We start from the raw sequence: 24578 nt of genomic DNA on the forward strand, positions 1-24578 counted from the left end.
ATGTTTTCTATGAAAATATCAAAAATGACTGTTAAAGTTAATGTTAAAGAAGGTGTCAAAGAACTGTCCAGATCAGCACGTAACCGTGACGGGTTCTTCCCTAACCCATGCCACTGTGTTTTGTGGTAACCTGTCCTGTAACAAACAAACAAAGATGAAAAGTTGAACATTCTCTGTTTGCAGACTCTCAAATGTGTTAAAATGCTGCATTTCTCATTTAGCCTCTTTGTATATTGATTATTGTTCAGACAACAACAACAACCACCAAAAATGAAAACACCATTGACTCTTTTTACACTAAAATCTTAACTTTTTATGAACTAAACAGTAATTTGTTGTCTGTGATAGTTATATTTATCTGGTTGATTGATCTTCCTCAGTGCCCCCTCCTCTACCATTTTGAATGCAAGCACCAGTCCACATCCACCTGGCCTTACCTCTAACCCTGCTTGGCCTCAAACGTTACCCTGACCCATCATTCCAACCTTAACCCAATCTCCAAACCAGCATCTACCCGACAGAGAGAGGGGACGTTTGGTCCTTTCAGGGACAAAAAGAGATGCATGTAGTGTTTTCCTCGGCTGATTTCCCCTTTTCCCCCTGTGCATTATTTATTCAGAGGTATATGATGAAATTAATAATGCAGCGAGATACATTTATAAGCATTAGCTTGTCTGCAAAGCTGTCTGAGTCCATTCTCTCGCTCCCTCTGTCGTCTCTCTTTCCTCAGCCATAAAGAGGAGTCCCACTGAGCTTTTAAATGGCCGCTTATGTAAACCTCCTTTCCTGCTTTGTCTCTGACTCCCCCACACATCCCCATCACATTGTATGCGCTCTTTCTCCTGCTCGCTCTCGCTCTCTCACTTTCAACTGTAATTCTCTGTTCATTTTTCAACTCCTGTATGTTTGCCTTTTCAACGGCTTTGTTTATCTAAATGTTTTTCTTTTCCTTTGTATCTATAGAGCATCCCTCCTACGTCTTTTGTTTACTTTCTCTTTTGCCTCTATATTTTTTCATTCCTCATCCTTCCTTCTTTTAATCCTTTATTTGTATTTATTGTGTTTATTTGGAGACTCAATGCATTAATTCTATTTAGATACAGTTTGATCACACATTAATGTTCATGCCAGGTAGAACGAGAACGACACTGAGTACAGAACAGCTCCGCCAGGGCCTAACAATCAACCTGAACAAATTTCACACACTGAAAGATACATGAATCAGCCACCTAATCAGTGTAGTTTTTTTTCATCAATAATCCCTGCATTGTTCCTGGGAAATCTGAGAAAATTACAAATTTTTTTTTTAAGAAAGTGGAAACATGTTTTATGATCAGCACCAAAATGTTATTGATTTATCCTAGCCCATGTCCTGTCCTTCAACTCAGTTCTATTCAGTGGTATATGTGTAATCCTGCTGACCAAAAGCTAACTGACAGAGGTGAAAACATAACATCCTTGATGGTGTTTAAAAATGTGTCCTAGTCTTTCTGATGTGTGTGTGTCTGTCTCTGCAGTATCGCCAGTGGTTTTGGTGGAGCACTGTTTGTGTACCTGAACCGACTTATTGTCCAGTTTATCCGGAAACAGAAGGCCATCAACAGATTCCTCATGAAAAAGTGAGTATACCCTTTTGCAGCCAGTAACTACATGTTGGACTGTACTTAAATACAGTTTTGAGATACATAGGGTATATAGAGTATTTTTTACTCAAGTAGTCTTACACTACTGTGATGGATTAACTGTGTTTTATAACCAGTCTCATTGCATAGTTTCATGTCATCCGTCTCCAAGTTAAGTAAAACTCAGGTTTTCTTTTAGAATTTTTGTAAAATGTTCAAAGTTGATACATCACTTTGTTGGCTGACTGAGGATTAATCTGCAAATCCCCTCTTGCGATTATCAGTTAATCATTTCAGTCATTTTTCCAGTCAAAAATGTGGAAAAAAGATCTCAGCTTCAGCTTCTTCAGCATGAGGATTTGAAGATTTTCTTTTCATCCATCAGTGTAAACCAGACATCTTTGTTCAGCTACAAACAAATACAAAATTGTTCCATCCCTGGGCTCTTGGAAGATGAGACATGCATCTTTTTTGCAACTTTTTAGCATCTCAAAGATTAAGCAATTTATCAGCAGGTGAATGCATAGTGACAGTAACTGTTCGCTGCAGGCCAAGTACAACATATCCACAAACGTTCACTGTTAATGTATTATACACAAAAAAAAATGAGTGCAACATATACCAAGCAATTATTACAGATGTGTGAGCACCTTGACCAACAACAAGCAACAACAACGACGGAATCTAGCAGGGAATTAAGTTTTGCTGATTTTCTTCCAGATGCTCTCCTACGTCCACCAAAAATGATCATTTCATCGTGACTCGAGCAAAATGCCTTAAATAGTCTTTAGTTGTTTCTCTTTTTGAGAACTAGGCACAAGGTTTGCTTTGGATATTGTGGAAAATGAACAATATAGGTGTTCAGGAGATTTTAATTATTACTAAGGTCAAACATCTGCTTATCTTCATGATTTCTCTCCTTGTAAAACAATTAGCTTTTTTCCATTAAAGAGCATATTTTCAAATACTGTAATAAGCTCATTATCCTAAGGTATTTTTTGCTATAGAGGAGACCAATTACCCAATCTGTCCAATGTATATTCTACCCCATATAAATAAAGGTTGAATTGATAAATAGTTGTCCAGTGTCTGTTCTAAACCGGCCTGTTTTTAATGGACTGTTAGTTTGGTCTGTGGCGATGCTTGTTGCTCTTTTCTGTCTGAAGCTGTAAAAGCACCGCTGATGCCAAATGAGCTGTTCTGTTTATGTTCTGTTAATTCAAAGTTCAATGAATCTTGACTCCTGATCTGGAGAATCATTTTTTTTCCGCTGCTGTCCTGATCCACTAGGTCACTTACATAGATGATTCCCATACGCCGCTGCTACAGAGCACTGGTTTCCTATTTATTCAAACTTTATTAATATAGAACCTTTTGCAAGTCCAAATTGCACCAAATTCAAAACTGCACTTCCTGGGTCCTTTGGTACTTGGTACCAAGTACCAAGTGTTAAGCCACATACAGATGTCTTTAATAAGTAGATGTAACCACCTTTGTACTGTATGTATGTTGTATGTTGCTTTATGTTCTGTACAGGTGATCAGTTGTATGGTCACATGGCTGGGGCTTGTAAGATGAGGTACACAGACGTCCTCAGACACAAATATAAAAGAGGGTTTATAGTGTCTTCTCTTATAAATCTGAACCTTTATGACCCAGTAATGCTGTGTTAACTGTCTCCCTTTTCTTTTCCCGTCTCTCCCCTCAGACGACTGCTGTATCCAGCACTGGTCACTTTACTTGTGTCCACATTAACCTTTCCTCCTGGCTTTGGGCAGTTTATGGCTGGAAAGGTATATTCCCCACTTCCTTTAATACACCTCAGTATTATTGTTAAACACACCTCACTGCAGTCTTCACTGTAGTTCATATTTAACAAGTGATCAGGGCTTTAAGTTTTCCTTTTAGCACCAGGTTCGGATGTCAAAACCTTATTACCTCATTAGTGATTTATGTTCATATGTGTCGCACTGTTTTCATGCAGCTGTGCACAAAATCATTATATTGTTTCACAACATCCTGATTATCAGTTATGTCAGTGTGTGATTTATTTTTTTAATACTCGTGTCGCAGGTTACAATGTTCTCATGAGTGCTGTTATATGCGTCATCGTTTGCTTTTGCCGGAGACGAGCACATTGTCCTTTGCTCCTGGGTTGACTCATAACCATGTGTGTGTGACTTATTTCCAATTACACTCATTTCATCTGTCTAATTATCAGAGTTAGAAAGAGATTGTAGTTTTCTGTTCTCTCAGACCTTATACACACACACACACACACACACACACACACACACACACACACACACACACACACTTGTGCACCATGTCCCTCATTCTCTGCTCCCTTTGAGAGGGTGAGTCAGGCTTCTGAAGCTCTGAATCCACCTACACTGACCCACTCCCCTTAAAGCTCCACTCCTCAGAGCAGCATCTCAAATCCCTCCACCGTCGTACTCTCCCGCTCCCCAGTCATCATTTCTTCGGCAGTGGTCACTGGCCGTGTCTGTTCCACCATTAAACTGAGCTGCTAGAGGAGTAAAGGGCTCACTAACGGGTTTGAACTCCTTGCTGAACATACAGTATTTGCATATGAAGTTGAAATGAAGCTCCATTATGCGGTTCTAATGACTGCTGTATTACAGAATTGTATGATAGATCGGGGTCACTCAGAACAACAGAAACCTCATGTTCCACTCTACAATTGTCAAGTCACATTCTATAACTGTACATTTTTACTCTAGGAGCAAATCTCTGAAAGTTCCATGTCACTCCAAAGCTTTCAATAATCTTTACTTGCATGACATTCACATGTGGTGCCAAAGCACATTAACTACATTAAAAGAAAATAAAAGAAACTATAACATCACAAACTATTTAATATAAAGGATAATTTATTCCAAATAAATAATGTAAGTGTATATTTACTTTTAAATTTGAAAGTTCCTCATCGCTTAACATTGTGGTCCTGTAGTAATGTTATCTATCTTTAAATTACAAAATGCTGTAATAAATGTAAGAGTCAAGGTCACGTTCAAGTCAATATCAGCAAACTAATAATCCCAGTAACTCGAATAACATATTTTAAAGTAAGATAAGCAAATTGCAACAAATGTTGCAGAGCACCCTCCTCTGTGGCTCTGTTTTGATGATGTCATTTCCTGTGACCTGTAGCTCACGCAGAAGGAGTCTCTGGTGACTTTACTGGACAACCGGACGTGGGCCAAACAGGGCATTGCTGAGGAGTTTGACTACATTGGACACTCCGAAGCCTGGAAACACCCGCAGGTCAACGTCTTCGTCACCCTTGTCCTCTTCATCGTCATGAAGGTAGGTTCAACAGAAAAAAGCACCTATGTAAACAATTTGGATCATAGCTGATTTAATTTTTGGCGTGGTAAGATGGGAATGAGGGGAAGGTGGATGTGCAGTGAAGGCATCAGTAGCTGGCTCAACTCCTCTGGGGTTCTGTGAGGACGGAAACTCAGCCACTTTGATTTAGGAACTGGAATCAAGCCACCGCACTCTTGGCCTCAGAGAAAAAAGCTGAATAGTTTGGATATTCATTTTTCTCTTGTGGAGGAGAGTGCTGCTTGTGTTGTGATTAGAATGACTTTTTATGTAACCTTTTATTTATTTTGCCGCCTCTGTTCAGCTGAAATGAAATATCCTCTCCGAATACAAAAAAACAAAGGCTGTAAATCTACCTCCCTTTCTGAGTGTGTGCTTGTGCGTGTGTGAAAGCGAGCGAGCACTGGACTTCAAGGAGCAAGGAAAGTGCAAACAGCAAAGAATCTGCTGAATTGCAAATGGATGGATATAGCATAATTGGATATAGAAATATTGTCGAATGCATAGTTAAAAGTACAATCGATGGTCACTAACTGAGCAATATATACCAGCATGTATCGAGCTGAATAAAAGACAAATGGCCGACAGATGAAAGGAGAAAGAGAAGAATATGGTGGGAAACCCTGTATGAATAAAAATAATAAAAGCCTTAGATGTGATGCTATTAAAGTAGCAAAAAAACAGAAAAGCCTTGATATAAAATATTTATCTGCAACAGCTTTCTGCTCTTTTCAATTTATTTTCAAGTGAAACTACTCTCAGTATAATGTGTCCAATGTTGATATGTTAATTGTACAACAACGACATACCTACTGACTTACTATACTGTATACTCCTCTGCATGGAACTAACTGTACAGTGAGTGATATCAGGCACAACTTAAACCTCTTACTGTATCTGACATTGAAACAAGTTCACTACACATTATGTAACAACACATGACACACATCCATCCACAGATTCAGAAGGTTGAGCTGAAGTACTGAGAAGCGGCCATTGAGGGTTAAAGAGTGGTTAAAATAATACTGAAACAAGCTTCCAGCACTCTCCACCACCACACTCCAGTTTAAAAGTTATGTAAGCACAGAAACAGAGAGAGTGACAGTGTGTACTGTCGGAATGACATCAACTGATTTCACTGTCTTTGACATCGTTCCTGAGCAGCTCAGCAGAGAATGTCTGTCTTTGTCATTAACCTCGAAAAAAATTACTTAATTAAGTGAGCATCACAGAATGATGACATTATGAGAACATGCTGACCTTTTGTGCTTGTGTGCGTGTGTTCCTTGTGTCCTTTAGCAAAATTATCTAATTATCAGCGTCACCCTTCTGTGTGACGTCCGACACAGAGCATGTGTGTGTGTCTGCATGCATGTATAGAGTTACAAAGACAGATAGATTACATAAAGGTTTATGTGACATACAGGTGAGACACATTCAGGACAAACGCACACATAGACACACACACACACACATTTCTAACTTTAATCATCCACCTGCACAAATCTCATCAGGTTGCTCTCCACAGCTATGTGCAAGCGCTGACTCGAGTCCTCTCTTTCTCTCTCACGTACACACACATACACACAGCTCAGAATCACATATATAACTCACAGACACACACGCGCACACAGCATTCAAAGTCAGCCTGTAATGGCTCTTGTCTAATTACAGCCTTTGGTTTTGCTGGATTCAGCCTGGTGATTTTCAAAGGGACGATTGCTCTCCCTCCCTTTCCTTCTCGGTAATGAATGGTTCTTTCATTCGACGTGGCAGCCATCTTGTCTTGCCGCTCCTTTTCATGCCCGAATTTGACGAAGGCTCTCGCTCCAGCTGTAAAACCTTTTGAAAGTAAAGGTGCGTTGGGCGCTGAGCTGCTGACGACAGGTGAGGAAATACAGCTGCTATAAAAACTTTAATTACATGAGTTTTGAACACAGAAGAACTATAGACACAAAAACTGCTGAAATGTGTTTCTTTGTAAGGTCACTGCACCGGTGCTGATATTTTAAGAGTATTTGTAGCTTTTTATTGCACACTTGAAATCACACATAGGAGGTAATTTACCATGTGCTGTAGTTAAATGCTATTTTTAGTGGCGTGCAATTAGGCACATCAACAGCTTTTAGTGAGGAATTTGTTTATTAATACAGGTGTGTTTGTGTGTGTGTGTGTGTGTGTGTGTGTGTGTGTGTGTGTGTGTCTGTGTGTCTGTGTGTCTGTGTGTCTGTGTCACAGAGCTGGCTATACTGTAATTGGAGTGGGAATAGAAAAGGGGCCCCTGAGGGTCCCAGGTGATAGACTGCCCTCTGAATGTGACACACACACAGTGGGCTCCCAGATGACTGACAAAATGAAATAGAGTATAAATGTCCTGGATCTTGCGTCATAACTCGACCTGAGTATCCTTCACTTCTCCACTCTATACCTGACTTCATCCTCTAGTTTTTTTTGTGGTTTTCTCTCTTTCGTTTCTTTTTTAAATTATTTTCACACCAACTTTTAGCAAACTTCTAAAACCAAAATGTTACAATATGATAAGCAACAATTAATCAGGATGAATCATAATAGGTTGAGATAGCTGTGTTACATTTAAATGATACGTTTTAGAAGTCAGTAAAGATGCAGGAGCTGGAACCCTTTAACCCCCCCCCCCCAACACAGAAAAATAGAAATCCAGCTTTGGAAGTAGCAGCTTCTACTTTTGTCATTCAGACAGTCAGTCTTAACGTCTGACAGCAGTATCCTAATATTCTGGAGGCATAGTTTTCTTAACAAGAGAGTTGGGGTAGTGATTAATAAATTTGGAGGCAGCATGATTAATAGAATTGTCTTCCTTCAAATCACTTCCTAATTGAGCTTCATATTGGCCATCGTCTCTATTTACTACGATGTTTTGTTTTTATTATCAGAGTTGATACATATTGTGTAAACACTTGACGTCTAGATCTAATTATTAAACCAAGCACAGGCACTCAATTGTTATGTGTTTGCAAATAAAGTAAATTACAGCCACGTTTTAATCACAAAAAATGCTAGATGTAACTTTGAATACTCGTAGGGTGAATCTTTAGTCTGACTCAGTTTTGACCCAAACAGAACCAGGTCTCAAGTCTTCCCTAAAATCTACTCAAGATGTTTTCGCTCAGCACATGAATTTCCAATCATGTCTTCTGATTAAATCTCGGTCACATGACTTGACTGATTTTAAATGTTTTCTTCTAGAATAGTTCAGCCCCGAAGCAGCTCTATAGCTTACACTAAGTCTCATTAAAGCATCTGTCAAATTAAATGTGAGTAATAAAGACCTTTTTTAATTATATTTTAATGCAGGATTTTTCCATGTTGATTTTATTTATTTTTTATTAAATGTTTTGGTTTGGAAACTAACAACCCAATCAAGCATTGACTTGTTTCTGCTTCTTCTGACAGTTTATCAAAGTGTCCTTTCAGCTGGCAGTCATAGATCCTCATATATTTTGATGCTCGTGCACTACCTCAGTGAGATCTACTCTTAGTGGATTATATTAGATTATATTAGATGAAAAATTAATGATTCCTCCAGGGCAAAGTGAGTCATTGCTACTGCAACGATTTGAATAGAGCTAGGAGGATATAAATAGTAATAGAGCAAATAAAGGCCATGGAAATCTGTCCGGAAATGCTAATGTGTCCCGTCCGAAAAAAGAAAAATAACACAATCACAATGGTACTGTGTCAGCTTGGATTGGTGCTCTGTAGAATCAAGCTTTAAGGCCTTGTAGAGAATAGCAGGGGTTTCAGCAGGATCAGGTTATATACACGTATTAAATTATATCACATCATGCTGATTCTGTCAGGTAGATGAACTGAGACTGATTCTGTACTTTTTTCCATTTACACTCTTGGTCAAGCAGTTTTCTCTCTGGGCTCAAAATACTTTAGCTGGTTATATAGTGTGGTTTATTGTATATGGACCATGTATTATCATGATTCTAAACTGGGTGTTGTTTTTCTATATATGTGATGGTTGTCGAATATATAGAGTTAGCAATCACAAAAATACAACCAATGCCATTCATTTCTCCATCTTTTTACATATAATTCCTTATAGTTTCACACATTTACTAGCTTTAACAAACAGTGTAAAATTACCAAGATCTATTAAAATATGCTTTCGTCGATAACTGGTTTTCGCAAATTCTTCATCACTGCTCCTACTACTTACAATCTGTAAAATCAGAATACAATGGAAAGGCTGCATTCCTTTTTTTTAAATGAAGAAATGCAACTATAGTCAGTTTGCAGATTTTATAACGAATACTTCTCAAACATGATGCTCAATAGACTAAACTACATAGCATTGTAAGTATAGAAGTATTGAATTTCAGAATGAACAGATATACATAATCAGTCAGTGTGAGCATTTACTTTTAACACTGTAAGGACATTTTGCGATTAACATTTCCAGAGAAGTAGTAATGCGAGTAATTTTAAATTTGTACATAAAAGTGCATTGTGTTGTTGAGTCTTTCTTGAAGACTTGAAGCAGCATTAGTACACGTTTGTGTCTTTAGTCCATCTCCTTAGCAACCTTGAGCCAGCTGTAGCTTCACGGACAGTGATTGCATCAGTGCGGTTGCCAGGGACCTGTGTCATGAGGACAGAGTAGAAACAACAGCAGCCGCCATCCTGTCACACTCGGCTGTGTTCAAGTGTTTATGAGTGTGACTGTGTTGTTATGGGTAAACAAGCAGCTGGTTCAGAGTACACTGTCATCTGCACAGAAGAGCCCATAATACAGATATCAGTTTTTAATACAGCCAAAATTACAAATTATTTATTTTTATTTACATATTTTTCATGTGCTACAATGAGTCGCTTATGAATAATTAGCAGTGTATTAGCTCACTGTGATCTGACAAAATACATTAAATACATGTTGAAGATGAAACCTCCACTGTCTAATTGGTTATAGTGACATTCAAAATGAGCCCTGACAGTAGAGGCAACAGAAACAATTTAACATGTTCCAGTTTCTGACAAGCACCTCATACAAGTATATGTCCTGTAGTGTTTGTAGATCGCTATAAATAATATAAATATATAAAATGTTTGGTTTAAAGAAAATAAAAATGAAATCAAAGGGAGTTTATTCGCTCTCGCTGATGGGTCCGGCCCCCTCACATTCAGAACCTCAATCAGTCATATAACTGGTCTAGCCAATCACTACCTCTTATCTAAACTGGACCAGGTTTGAGCCAGTTAGTAACAGTGGAATGCATATGGGAGTGTGGTTGAAGCCTTTTCGTTAAAAACCATAATGTCTGAGGCTTAGTAGAGAGGTCTGTCACCTTGGAGACAGTATCAAACAAACTGGGTATATTCCATAAAGAAGAACACACTGCACTTGTAGTTTTATACATTTTTCTGTCACTCTGTGCTACTTTATACGTTTCATTACTCTGATTGGGTATAGGCTAAAATATCTATACCTTATGTCGATATCTTCTATGTTTTGTAATTGATAATTTTTACTAAATGTATATGTGCACTGTGGTGAAAAGCAGAAAAAATTATACACATTAATAACACTAATCAATATTTAAATTATAATGAACTACATTACTAAGTTGATTTTAAGTAATTTTCCCTATGTCTGACAATGTTATGACACTTAATCGTAACACTTTATAATCATGTTAAAAATTATATATTACATGACAAACCCCTTTGCACAGTTCCTTATCTTTGCAGTTTTTCCTTTACCAGATAAACAAACAATAAAAAAATTTGCACACATTTTTATAACTTGCTTAGACCATCATTACACACCCTCATGATTTACATCATCGTGTCAGAAGCTATAGGTCAAGAGCTGGTTTCAGTAACTGGGGAGTTAATGAAGTAACGGTACATTTAAGAATGGATTTTTGATGTGATGTCCCACATATACACTGGGGAAGCCTCTCACACACACACACACACACACACACACACTCAGAGTTCACAGCCTCTGTAATAAAGTTAAGCCTATATTATGAGTTTCAGGATCTTTTAAATCTGTTCTAGGTTTTAATGACATTTCACTGTCTAGGAGACAGAAGGAATAAGAGCGGAAGGGAAAGACGTTTCAAGAGAAGTCTAAGGAATTATTCCGTCTGCTGTCTCATTTTATCTCGTGGCTTTTTGTGTGAGTGCATTCAACTGGTTGTGTGTCTGTTACTCCCTGGCACCTGGCTGAGTTCAGCTCTGATTCTCTTCACTGTGTGTGTGTGTGTGTGTGTGTGTGTGTGTGTGTGTGTGTGTGTGTGTGTGTGTGTGTGTGTGTGTGTGTGTGTGTGTGTGTGTGTGTGTGTGTGTGTGTGTGTGTGTGTGTGTGTGTGTGTGTGTGTGTGTGTGTGTGTGTGTGTGTGTGTGTGTGTGTGTACACCTACGCCTGAGTGTGTGCTTCTATGCGCAGTGCGGAGTGTGAAAACGGCGGCAGTGTAAGGTTACAGAATGAGATCCATTACTTCACCATGGCAGCCGGGCTTAATTACAGCTAACTATAGACCGAGCAGAGGGAGCGGGAGGAGAAGAAGAGAAAGGGAGGGATGGAGGGATGGAGAGAGATGAAGCAATGAGTGTAATTAAAAAGTCTATTTGAAACCATGGGATTATCACATCGATGAAGTTTGCGTAATGGCTTGTACAATACTCTAATATGTACCTCTTATTTAGTGCTTGATCATCACCAAGTTCCAACTTGTTGTCCCTTAGCCTAACAATCACGGTGCTCCATGTGCAAGGGTTTGTGGCGCCCGAACTTTGAAGGTAAAATGAATCTGGTAAAACCACTTAAAATTATCTTTGTATTGTTGATTGAAGAAAAACTAGAAACATCTTAATGAGTCTACACTGATGATCAAGCTAAATTAATCAAGTCAGACTGACACTGGGTTTAGATGAGGGGATAACTTGCTTGGAGCAGTTAGCCCGACATGTTTCACTGTGATCAAATCTATACACTGAAGAGTTGTGTAGTAAATTGACTTTCAACAACCTGAGCAGCCGCATTCACCTCAACACCATCTGTCATTCAGCTTGGTAGCCACCTACAGACTTGCTGTCAGTTGTTTTCCAGTCAGAAAACACTTAACCTATCTGACGTGTTTGGATTCATGCAGACCCAAAGATAAATAGTTCACAATTACACAAGACATTGAAAAGCAGCTTGTCGTCACAGTTTAGAAGTGGGAGCCAAAGAATATTTGCCATTTTTTAACTTAAATATGTTATCGACATTTAGAACAGTCAACGATTCATTTTATTGTTGCCCACTTAGTGCAGTGCTTCTTTCAACTTGAATGTGCATATGATAATTGACGGAGGTCAAGTGTGATTAAAGTAACCTGCGCTCCACAGACTGAATGCACACTGTCCCGCCCCCACTGCCTAACGAGCGCTTGTCACTTTCCTGGGCAAATGCCTAAACCGATAAGTTTAACTTTTCACAAGATTTGCATTCTACATAAAGACAGATCGATTTTTTACTGGTTTCCATCTGTTGACGCTATTTATGGTACACAGGGTCAAATTGCAGTCTTGACTAAAATACTCAGAGCCACATATTTCATCATGAGTGGGGCAAAAAATCCATGTGCACAAAAGATCAAATGAACAGAAAAGCAACCAGCAGTAGTTATTATATATTGAAAAATGGGGTAGTCAGTTTTGTCCACATACAGGATCAAAGATGTAAATATTAATTACATATTAACTCTATGATTGATCAATATTCCATATGCGGTGAAGAGTTTAACTTCGGTTTCCACTTCTAATGAATTCAGAGAGGTATGCACACACCAAAATTTTTTTTTGCATATGGTCATGTTAAAATCACTGTATTGGCAAAGCTTTTCAAACATGATGCCGAAATTATATTTGCTGAACTCTCTGCTAAAACTTAAGTACAAGCGCACACACAGGCGCACGCGAGACGTTAATGCTCACACATCCCTTTTTGTTTGTTTTCCCTAATTAGCAGACTCTTCCGCTCGTCTGGCACAGTGGCCAATCGGCGGAGCCCGCTCATTACCCAAGGTTCATTTCAGGGTCTTAGTCAAATGAAGAGTGAAAGTGACAGCTCAATCTAACCTCTGCAATAAGCCTCGCATGGCCGCCTCCTCACTGCTGTGCAGGACTCAACTTGGCTATCATCTAGGGCCACACAGTATGGTACTTTGAAGCTAATTGAAATGCCACCCGTATCTTCTTTTTTATGTCCTCTTCTTTCTTTATCTTCCTCATTTTCTTTCCTAGTTCTGGATGTCTGCGCTCGCCACCACCATCCCTGTGCCCTGTGGAGCCTTCATGCCAGTGTTTGTCATAGGTAAGAGGCAAATTGGCCTGTTTGTATCTGTGTTTGTGTGTTTGTGTGTGTGTGCGTTGAAAAACCTTGTATCCTATAATTAAACAGTTGCTCCTGCCATCTCATCTAAATATGAAAGCAATAGTTTGGAAATAGACTCCGACTTCATTGCTGAGCGTTAAATGAGAAAGTCAATACTGCTCCCATGTGTGTACGATAATGAAGCTACAGCCAGGAAAGGTTAGCGTAGCTTTTCACAAACACTGGATACGGGAAAATGGCTAGATACAAATTTCCTGCAACCTTCTTTGGCCAGCAGAGGAAATGCCACAGTTTGTCCTGTTAAGTTAATCTAAAGAAAATAACTAAGTGTGCAAGATGGCAGTGTTTGTATCCCCATGATTTTGGGTCACGTGGGTTATCCATCACCATTCACAGTCCATGCTTTATTTAGCTAGGATAACTGTTTGCTGGATATATTTAGCTTAGCAATGTGAGACTGATATCAATCTTCTCATCTAACCCTTTGTCAGAAGTGAGTAAGTGTATTTCACAAAAGTTGATCACATTTCACCTCTTCCATTTTCTCCAATCACACTTCCCGAACTGAGCAGATCTATATCTTTGTAAATGTTTCTGTGCCAAGAACACATACTTTTTTTATATGACGAAAAAACACAATCAACATTTTAAAGCAGTAACATCTTAAAGTAGTGTTATTAATTCTACTCCTCTCTCTGTGTGTGCGTGTGTATTTCAGGGGCAGCTTTCGGTCGTCTGGTTGGAGAAAGTATGGCAGCCTGGTTCCCAGATGGCATTCACTCAGATGGCACCATCTACCCCATAGTGCCAGGAGGCTACGCTGTTGTGGGTCAGTTAAAGACACAAATGTTGCTTTGTTTTTCATCTATCAGATTCCATGCTTGAATCTTTTTTGTATTTGCTTTAAACTATTTTGTCAGACTTTCATTATAAACATTTAGGCTTTTGTGCAATTTTGTGGAAATTCTCCTTCAGAAGCATTTCAGCTGTTTGTTTGTTTTATTATTGAGTCTGTTCAAGTGAAAACTTCACACATTTATTTTTACTTCCCATTGAGTTTCTGTGAGGAATCAGTGCTTCCTACTCAGAACATTAATCAGGATAAATGTATCCTACAGTCCAGTGCCTCGATTTACAGCTTCAAGTTTAAGATTCTAAATAGATCCAGATTAAAGACGACATAAAATATGATCAGACTCAAACAATCAAGACCGAATCAAATTACATTTACAAGATCACCAGATTAGATTTAACTAAAGAATCCCTGAAAACAGCTCAGACACCAGCTGCCAAAACAACTTTGACAAGCAGTAGTGCTGCTGTCAAGTGCTAATTCCCTGCTAGAAAGTTTGGAAGTTGAAAATGCAACTTTTTGTCTAAGATATTACTTCTGTTCAGAAATAGAAGAAGTTACCTTTTTGGGGCTTCTCTTCATGGAGTAAGAACTCTTCTTTTGAATTGATTTATTTAAATTCAATCAAAAGACATAGATCGCTTGAAAAATACGGGATGGAATGATAGTCGAACATAAAGAAAAATATATGTAACACAGAGGATGATGATTTGTAATGTCTGAAGGTTGTGGCTTTACTGAGACTGGACACAATTTTTTTGACTATCCTATATCTTATCTTTTGAGCAAAAGACCCAGTGACCCATCTCTTTTCTTACTATTAAGCCAAATCCAACAAAGGTGCACTTTTTCTGGCTGGTGGTAACCGCATGAAGTCAGGTGTAGTGCAAATGTAGTGTGAATAGAAGTGTGTCCACGTCTGTGTCCCCAGTGTGTGTCTACATCAGGGCTACAACACAAACTAATAGTGATACTGCATGCAGATTGTGGGAAAAAAAGGACTTGACAGAGTCCGAGCAATAGTGAAAGAGGCAATTTGTGTTTTCCTTACCTCAACACAAACACACGTTTAACAAAGGTAAATGTGAGGGATAAGATGGTTGTGCCAAAACCAAATGAACAAACAAGGCCTGACTACTAACATTGAAAATCAAATGGAACAAACACTAGACCTGGCTCACTTATCTAAAGATATATTTTTAAGGTACATTATGATTGTTTCCTATGTAATGTAAAAAATGAAAAGGGCCCCAAAACTATCCTACAGTCCCACCTCCCACCCCATTCCATTTTTTTGTACTTATTCCTAACAAGTTCATTTAGCACTAACAGCTCAGGGAGACTACAAGAGCGATAGAAGGAGAGAGAGCCTCCCTTCAGGTGTGCTCCTTTTCCTCAGGGCCCTGGATGGCGAGGGGCCAACTCAGTCAGAGGAAATAGATAAACAAGCCTGGCTGCACTGCTCAGGTGGATCAGCCTCTTTACACCTGGAGAAAAAACTGGAGGGAGAGATATAAAGAAAAGCAGGAGGGGGGAATAAGCAATCAAGTGCCACCTGTCTGCCATGCAACAGCATGCAGCTGGAGCTCTTCACATAAATACTCACATATACAATTTATCTTATTAAAATGTGTCAATAAAGCAGATCCTATAAAGGCCTGGTTTTGTCTAACAGTTATAAGTAGCTAGTGTTATTGTACTTCTTCCTCATGATCATGGAAAATTAGAGACTTTATAGCGTTATGTTCAGAAAACCCCTTAATTTATTCCATTTCTTGCCAACGCCAGCTGTCCCTTCATAACCACATCATTTCCATCCTTCCTGAAGTTGCGTGTCTAATGAGATGCAGTGTTGTGATTTGCCTCCTCTCTGCTACTTGTTGACAGTCATGCTGATTATGCCACTGTTGCTGGACGCCTGTTTTTCTGGGATGCTGATGTTGTTGTTGTGGCGGTGCACCGTAGCCGATGACTCAGTCCTTTAAAGGCCTGACACTCTGATGAGCCTCTTTCATCTCGCAGCACAGCTCGTTTTAAGGACTAAATGTTAGGACGGGCAGAGGGAGCAGCAGCATTTATCAGAGGAGGGAAGGCAGACGCACACAGGCTTAATTAAGTTACGAGAAAGAACAATGAAACCTGCCTTCGTCGACTCGCTCACCCACCATCTGCTTCTCTCCGCTCTCTTTTCACTTTATTTTAATGCCGCCATTCTTTACTCTTTTTTTCATCTGATTCATTGAATTGGGCTCATCCATTTTCTTTTCTGAGCAGTGAAGGCTCACTTCGCCCCATGCCGCTCTGGCTGATTTTATATTGCTCTTTTCACAACCCTTTCTTTTGTATTGAATTAGCTGAATAAGTCAGTTTTAGCCATACACTGTAAGTATACTAGAGAAGTTTGTGTGGAGGAGAATGTGAATTTGGTTTATTGGTCTGGGAGTGTATGAAGCAGAGAGGCTGATATCTTAGATTGAGGAAATCGATTTTCAAATTGTTTTGTTGATTGAATCTGTGATGGTTACACAATATGGTGTATATGAGATGGACCAGCATTGCTCCAGTATTGAACATAGTTCTACAAATATTGAGTATCAGCCTGCCGGTTAGTATTTCGCTGTATGTGGTACATATCTAGGAAGTAAGTTAGTAAGTCACATATTCACCAGGGAACATGGCTTAGCCATACAGTCTGTGCTATGGGGTAATAAAATATAATTCATTGCACTAGAAATGGTGTTAATTTAGAACTGTCTGTGATCTTAATGGATGATGCCCTTGGAGCCTCCTCAATAGCCTCTTTAGATAGCCCCAGGTCCCACATCGAAAACCACTGATCTGAACAATTGCTCCTCTGCTGTCCCTCTCTGTTATTTCTCTCACAAACACTGTCCCTCTTCCCCTCCACCCAAAGGTGCGGCAGCCTTGTCAGGAGCAGTTACCCACACGGTATCCACAGCGGTCATCGTGTTCGAGCTGACTGGCCAGATCTCCCATATCCTGCCAGTGATGATAGCGGTGATCTTGGCCAACGCTGTGGCCCAATCCCTGCAGCCTTCCCTCTACGACTCCATCATCAGGATCAAGAAGCTGCCTTACCTTCCAGAGCTGGGCTGGGGACACCACGAGTAAGTACTGTACCTCAAGCTTTGGAAACACAAGCACACCGGTGTTATCGTTCAATTCATTTTGATCTGTATCGCACCAAATCCCAACATACATTATCTGAAGGCACTTTACATCGTTAGGTCAAGACCTAACAAAATCCATGAGAGGAGCGGTGGGCGGAAAAGAGGCGAGAGAGAGAAGAAGGGAAGAGAGATAGGAGAGAGAGACTGGTTGTTATAATTCAAATGTAAGGATACCAAAGATAAGATATTAATGATTACCGCACCAGTTATTATTGTCAGTATTATTGTTATTATTATTATTATTATTATTAATATTATTATTACCATGTAGTATTACATTATTTCAATAGCTCAATTACATGAAGTATACAGCGAATAAAATCACTGTCAGTATTAGTATTGCAAAGTTTGACTATTAAACATTATGCAACTAATGTAAGATGTACAGATAACCCCAAACCATGCCATTAAACGTGGAACATTTTCAAGGGTAGACATTATTTTAACTACCATATGACATCCCTTGAGGGTATATGTTTATTGATTAAATAAGAAGGTCAATGCACAACCATAAACATAAGCTTTCTCCAATAGGCTGACTATACTGTACTGGCAAAGGACACCGTTTTACAGTAAATCACAGCAACACTATAACTACACCCAACCACTAAATGCACAAATGTCAGTAGATGCAATAAAACTGGTGAAATGCAGCTTCATGCACTGAGAGCTGATTCCTTTCATTGAAACGACTCACCTGCAGCGCTCCTCTGTTCGTTTCATGAGACTTCTTTTATTTTATGAAGTCATTGAAAAAGTGACATTTTGAGTAAATGCACTTATTCGTGTATTTTATGCACATTAAACACAAAAGATACAAAATACTGACCGGTCAACTGAGCATGGTTCTGCTTGACCCTGTCTTCCAGTCACAGTACAAAGACACATGCAGGAGGATTGGAGCCCATAGGTGTAAATGTGAGCATCAATGGAGCAGGAATGTGGTTCTTTGTATTTGTTGGCCTTATGATCCACTCACCACCTGCACTTGGGCGTTCCCCACCTCTAGCCCAATGTCAGCTGTGATTGGCTCCTATACCCCCGCGGCCCTCAAATGATGGAGTGAAGTCGTGTAGATAATGGATGAGCTTGAGTTGGAATCACACATTTAAACCAATAGTTTGTGTTAAATGAAAAGTCAGGTTATTATTATTATTCATCCTCTGGCCAATGTGAAGAAGCCGACTGTTGCAGCAACATTACAGTGCTTAGCTTAGCTTGGTTCAAATATGTACAATGCATAATACTATAAGTCGTATACTCAGGTTACCAGTCCTTATAGCATATGTACTACAAAGGCATTGTTGTAGGCCCACGGTTCTTTCACTGTGTTCAGTTTAATGAGTCTCATAATGGCTTAGATCTGGTGTATGCGTTTCCAGTCTTAATCTAAGGTTTTAATAGCTGCAGCATAGTGCAAAGTGAGTCTTAATGGTTTTAGATATTCCTTTTAATTGAGGTGTTAAACCTCCAAGTAGCACACATTCTTAACTTCAAGGTACATGAGGAGAGTGGAATTTGCTTTACAAAAGGACAGACATTGGTGGAGGTGCCTGGCTCAATGCTTCATTGTTACATGGCATTTAAATGCCATCTCCCATTATTAATTTATAACAACTACAATATAGTGAATGGGATTACCAGCTGTTCAGTGTCCTCCGAGCTCTCTGAGACCACACTGAAGCACTTTTTGTTTAATTGTTTGGAAGCAAATGTTGTTATGGATGTTGGCTAAATCATTATCTGGAGATAATAGTTCCTATGCATCATTTACAAATTGGGAGTAATGAGGAAAATTTGTGTTTCTTCCTCCATCTGTTCATAATTTTCTTTGGCCGGCCCCTGAAGTGTTTGGTCTCTGTCGGCTACTTGAATCGTTTACTTTCTGCATCAGCACCTCAGTTGACCCACGTTATACAACCCTCCATTATCCAGACTTCTCCCACTGTGTGTCTGTGGCTTTCTTCTCTTCTGTCAGCTGCAACCTTATATCATCTCCGTCACATATCTGTCTGTCTGTCTGTCTGTCTGTCTGTCTGTCTGTCTGTCTGTCTGTCTGTCTGTCTGTCTGTCTGTCTGTCTGTCTGTCTGTCTGTCTGTACCAAATCAGTTTTCAAATGATGAGCTTTTCGTATAGGCCATAACTTCAAACTGTTTTCAGCAGTGTCGAATAATTTAGTTATTGAGAGGTTGTATGACTATTTTGGTCCTGAATTTCACACACTTCCTGTAATAAAACATTGAAAACCCCAAAACTTGTAAAGTGGGGCTCCATTGTCTGGTTTGCCTCAATGAAGTGCAAAAGTTATACAACAACTGATTTATGCAAATCCTTAAGTTGGCTTGTCTTATGGTTAAAGAGGAAATAAAGGGCGTAAACTATTCTAATTGTTAATCATGATGCAAAATGTAGAAACAGAGAACAGTCAGCTGTTATATTCCACATGATTTCATTAGTGTGTTGAGACACACTTAAGTTCACTGAAGCTGAAATCGTCAACAACTTTTGGATGTGGTTTGTATCACACACATTAGGAGAAACTTTAAAAATAGTCTTGTCTCTAATCTCAATAACGCACTCACTACAAGATTTGAAGATAATGGCATCACAGCCTAAAGGATATTGTTAAGATTATCACGCCAGAGGGAACAATCTGGGAGCAATTGCCACCTCTCGTGCTCTCATGGGGAAGCAGATGGAGATTGTGGTGCAACAACTAACTCTAATATTAGAAATACTTTGCAGAGAGGAAAAAACAAAAGCAGGAGGCATAACAAATCATGATGTGGAAATGGTTTGGGTCAAATCCTGAATCAAGTTCATTAACTAACGGTTTTATCCCACACATAAGACAAGTATAGACATTTGAAAAATGTGGCTGCTGGTGTGGGCTGAACTTAATGCAGCTGCAGATGTCCTGTGTAGTGATGGATTAGTTAGGGCAATTTAGGTGTGCTTACTTTTATTTTAGCTCCACAAAACGTAGTTTACTGTTTGTCAACAGCGAAGCTCAATTCTCTGATAGATGCAATGGTCCACAAACAAACAACACTGAAAACAAAGATATAATAAACAAGAATTATCCTTTGAAAACAGGAGCGATCTTCCATATGTGTGGGTGTGCATGTCTGTGTATGCGGGTGTGTTGGCAGTCATTACAATAGAAGATGATCATCAATCATCCACGCAAAATGAAATAATTTATACTGGATGATAAACACAGTTTCCGAATGTAAAAAGTTGGCGGGCGTGTGTGTGTGTGGCAAAGTGAAAATAAAAGATGATATGATCATCAATCATCAAAAAATATCAATCTTCAAAATGTTTGCAGATGCTGAGGCATACAGATGATTGAGGAATCCCCTTCTTTATATATGTGGTGCATGCTGGTGTGTAATCAGACACACGCTCACCTACAAAATCGCAGTCTGCTCGAGTTATCTATATTTAATAACACATGCGCACTAGGAACTTCAGTTGTTCTGCAGAGAGCTTCTACTTCCCTCCATCCTTCATTTGCTTTTATTTTTTTTTACCATCTTCCTGCCTCTCACATCACTCTAACTCACCAGTCTCCAACAAAGAGCGTGTGTGTGTGTGCGTGTTCGTGCTTGTGCGCTTGCGCGTGTGTGTGAGAGCCGGCAAGCGTGTGTCATATTACTGCGGCATACAAGAGTGGAGGAGGAGGCGGCGGACCAAGGGGGGGAAATGAAACACTGTAGGAAGCATGGTCCCCTCCAAGCTGAATGTGTCTTCACTCCAACTGGAAATTATCCATCTCACACCCACGCTACCATCCACCCACATGCACGCACACACACAATAATACACACACACACGAACCCATAGAAAGACTTGTGTAACGCCTGACATGTGACACACACACATATGATGGCGTGTGCATTGCTTGCACACCCACACGGACAAGGAGAGAATTGGATTTCTTATCTTCTCTGTTTCTGTGTAGCTTCTGCAGATATGAACACACACACACACACACACACACACACACACACACACACACACACACACACACACACACACAGACACTTATATCGCACATACATTTCAACCACAGATGTCCTGTTAGCCTCTCATTCTCTCTTATCATACCCGGTAGCAAACATCAAACCTTTTCCACCTTCTTCCCCTCTTCAGCGTTGGGCTAGTGGCATTTTAATTCTAGGAACAATTACATGACCTCACTGTGTGTGTGTGTGTGTGTGTGTGTGTGTGTGTGTGTGTGTGTGTGTGTGTGTGTGTGTGTGTGTGTGTGTGTGTGTGTGTGTGTGTGTGTGTGTGTGTGTGTGTGTGTGTGTGTGTGTGTGTGTGTGTGTGTGTGTGTGTGTGTGTGTGATTACACAGTCGTTTGTGTCTGTATCTGTTTCTTAGCGGTTCTTAATGGTCAAATAAAGTTTGTTGAATCTTCTGCAGTCCACTATTGTCTCTGCTCGTCTGACAGGAAGCGAAGCAACAGGAGATGATCACATTTTCTCTGGATCATTACAAACATCCTTTTATTGGCTTCCAATGCCTTCCCCCTACAGCCTCCTTTCACTCCCCCAAACTCTCACACACACACATATCAACGCAACAAGCCTCTCATCTCTACTCTAGATAATATAGATGATCTATAAGCCTGGATTTAAAACCTTATAAGTCTGTTTATCTTGGCTCAAATCTGTAAGCTGAGGATGAAAGCAGCATAGCTCAAACTGATCAGAAGTGTTGCCCGGCCTTTCCAGGGGAGGAGGCTCAATTAAGAGGAAACCAATCAGATTCCATCAACTGGCTTTGATATCCCGAGGGAAATTAGTCTCAGCAACGGTTGTGGTCAGTTCGGAGGCATGCATGACATTATTCTCTCAGATCCACAAGCAAATGAAAAGAGGCTGCCAGTTCATCAGGAAACAGAAGCTTCCTTCAAGGTTGATGATCGTTTTCCTTACATCATGTTGTGAGTGTACGTGTACATTAGAAAAAAACTCTTGATGTCCATGGACCCTTGGGTTTGTTCAAATTGAACAGCATAACTGCGTGGAAGCTGAGATGAGAAATAACAGTCATAAAGGCTGAAAAGATAAAGAACAGCAGCTGCAAAAGCTCTGCAGCAAAAAATTCAATACAAACATGCTCTGCACTATATTATTGACAGGAAATCTGCGAGATGCGTGATTCCAAAGATGAAATCAAAATTTTTGGTCAGTTCACCTGCATAATTGGAAAGTTCTCAAAAACTAGACAAATAAATCCGACACTGTGTGCAAGTCTAGATAATCCTGCCAAGTGTGCCAGGGAATTATATCAAACAGTTTTGAGGGGCGGCATGGAGGGGCAGTGTGAAGTGCAGTCCCCCCAAAGCGAAAATGTTTGAATCCTGGTTCAGCCAGGGTCTTTCTGTGTGGAGTTTGTTCTCCATGTATGCGCAGGTTTCCCCCTGGTACCTCCTCCCACAGTCTTGTAGACTGGAGCTCGAGTTGGTGTAAATTTGAATGGTTGTTTGTCTCTGTGTTGGCCCTGCGATGCACTGGGACCTGTCCAGTGTGTACCCCTCCTCCTGCTGGGATTCAATCCAGCTTCCCCCGCGATCTTTAAAGAATAAGCAGTTTAGAGAATGGATGGATGGACGATTTGGAGCCTCCTCCCTTAGCGTTCTGTGCTTATGATAGAGATATCATGCCCTTTCCATAGTGAGGTGGAAAGTAGTCAGGATGTTTGAAAGCAATGACAGCTTCAGAAATCCTCACACTTTCTAAATGCTAGAATCGGGAATGTTATGTCATTCAACATACAGATTATGTGTCATATTAGCCAGCTGTTTCAAACAAACTTAAGCATGCAGAGGTCAAGGTGGACTTTTATGCAAATAAAAATGTCACTATGGTAACTTTAATATCAAGCCGTAATTAGGGATTTTGAGAGCTTCCCTTTTTAGTGTTTTGTGTTGTATATTTTGAGTAATTTGGGCAAAGCACGATGGTATTGGTAGGTAGCACCTCTGTAGTGTTTCCCCATAACACCACATAAGGAAATCCCTTCAGCCCAGAATCCTGCTGTTTCCAAATCCTGCTGCTGAACACAGGCCATTTGTGTAGCAGGGATGCTTGACCAACGTTGTGCTAAAGTGGAGCTGCGGGAGGATGTCCATCAGATTAACTTTGCATTCCAAGAGAGGTCAGTGTATTGAGTTATCTCCGCAACAAGGAGCGGACTGTTGGCCAGAGCCGGTGTTCTGGCACGGCTCCCAGGCCTTGGCAACAGAATCCGTCAAGCAACTGCTGTTGTGTTTGCAGGTTCTGGCAGACTCAGGCAGGAAGAAGGAGCTGAGTGTTTATTACTGGTGTTCCAGGATGTATGATTCTGCTGAGGCAAGATCTGTTCGCACAATGTCACCCAGTTACGCCCACCACACACATGGTTCTGCCGTTGCTAAAATCCGAGTGACGTGTGCTGTCAGTAACGGGTATAATGGAGCAGCCTGGTGAATGTAGTTTTTATTCTTATGTTTCTCGGCTCAGTAAATTTAAAGTTCAGTGACTTTAGCGGTGTGTCGGGTTGTCTAAAAAAATTTGAGACATTATATTCAATGTAACATTTCATGTCAGCTGCGTGCAAAATAAACTACAGGAAAACGATTTTTAAATCTTAATGGAATATCTTTCCTTTTCTTATAGCTGCTTACCCCTCTCCCCCAGCCCCTTAACCAGTTAAAGAATTGCTCATATTTTCCTCCTCTTCCTCACATTCTCTCTCTCCCTTCGTTTTCTTTTTGCAGGAAGTATAATATCCGTGTGGAGGACATTATGGTGCGGGATGTTCGGTACATCACACTCAACTGCTGCTACAGAGACCTCCACAACGTCCTGTTGATCGGCCAACTCAAGACCCTGGCACTGGTGGAATCAGCAGGTGAAACACAAACACACAAACACACATAGACGCTCATATAATCACAGAAGCATGACAAACTAGAATTGCACCCAGTGAGTGAGTACCTCCATCAAGTTTTTATTAACGTCATGATTCTAAGACAGTCCATCCTTCAGCAGATATTTGAAAGATGTTCGAGTCAGTCAGAACAACCTTTTACTTGACTGACCACGTATATTCTTAATCTACTTTAAAATGAAGAGTGAAAAAGTGAAACATTTTAGTTTAGAATATTGTTGATGTCATATTGTCGTCT

At 40.0% G+C, this 24578-nt stretch overlaps 1 protein-coding gene across 1 annotated transcript in view; it reads left to right on the plus strand.

Annotated features, from left to right (window-relative positions):
* Positions 1 to 24578, plus strand: part of clcn2c (chloride channel 2c) — a 134873-nt gene that overhangs the window by 82268 nt on the left and 28027 nt on the right. The window contains 7 exon segments of the mRNA XM_053422892.1: positions 1518 to 1619; positions 3331 to 3415; positions 4797 to 4952; positions 13257 to 13326; positions 14066 to 14176; positions 17115 to 17328; positions 24168 to 24301. Coding sequence (XP_053278867.1) covers positions 1518 to 1619; positions 3331 to 3415; positions 4797 to 4952; positions 13257 to 13326; positions 14066 to 14176; positions 17115 to 17328; positions 24168 to 24301 — 872 coding nt within the window.

This window comes from Pleuronectes platessa, chromosome 5 (assembly GCF_947347685.1).
Source record: "Pleuronectes platessa chromosome 5, fPlePla1.1, whole genome shotgun sequence".
NCBI lineage: Eukaryota > Metazoa > Chordata > Actinopteri > Pleuronectiformes > Pleuronectidae > Pleuronectes > Pleuronectes platessa.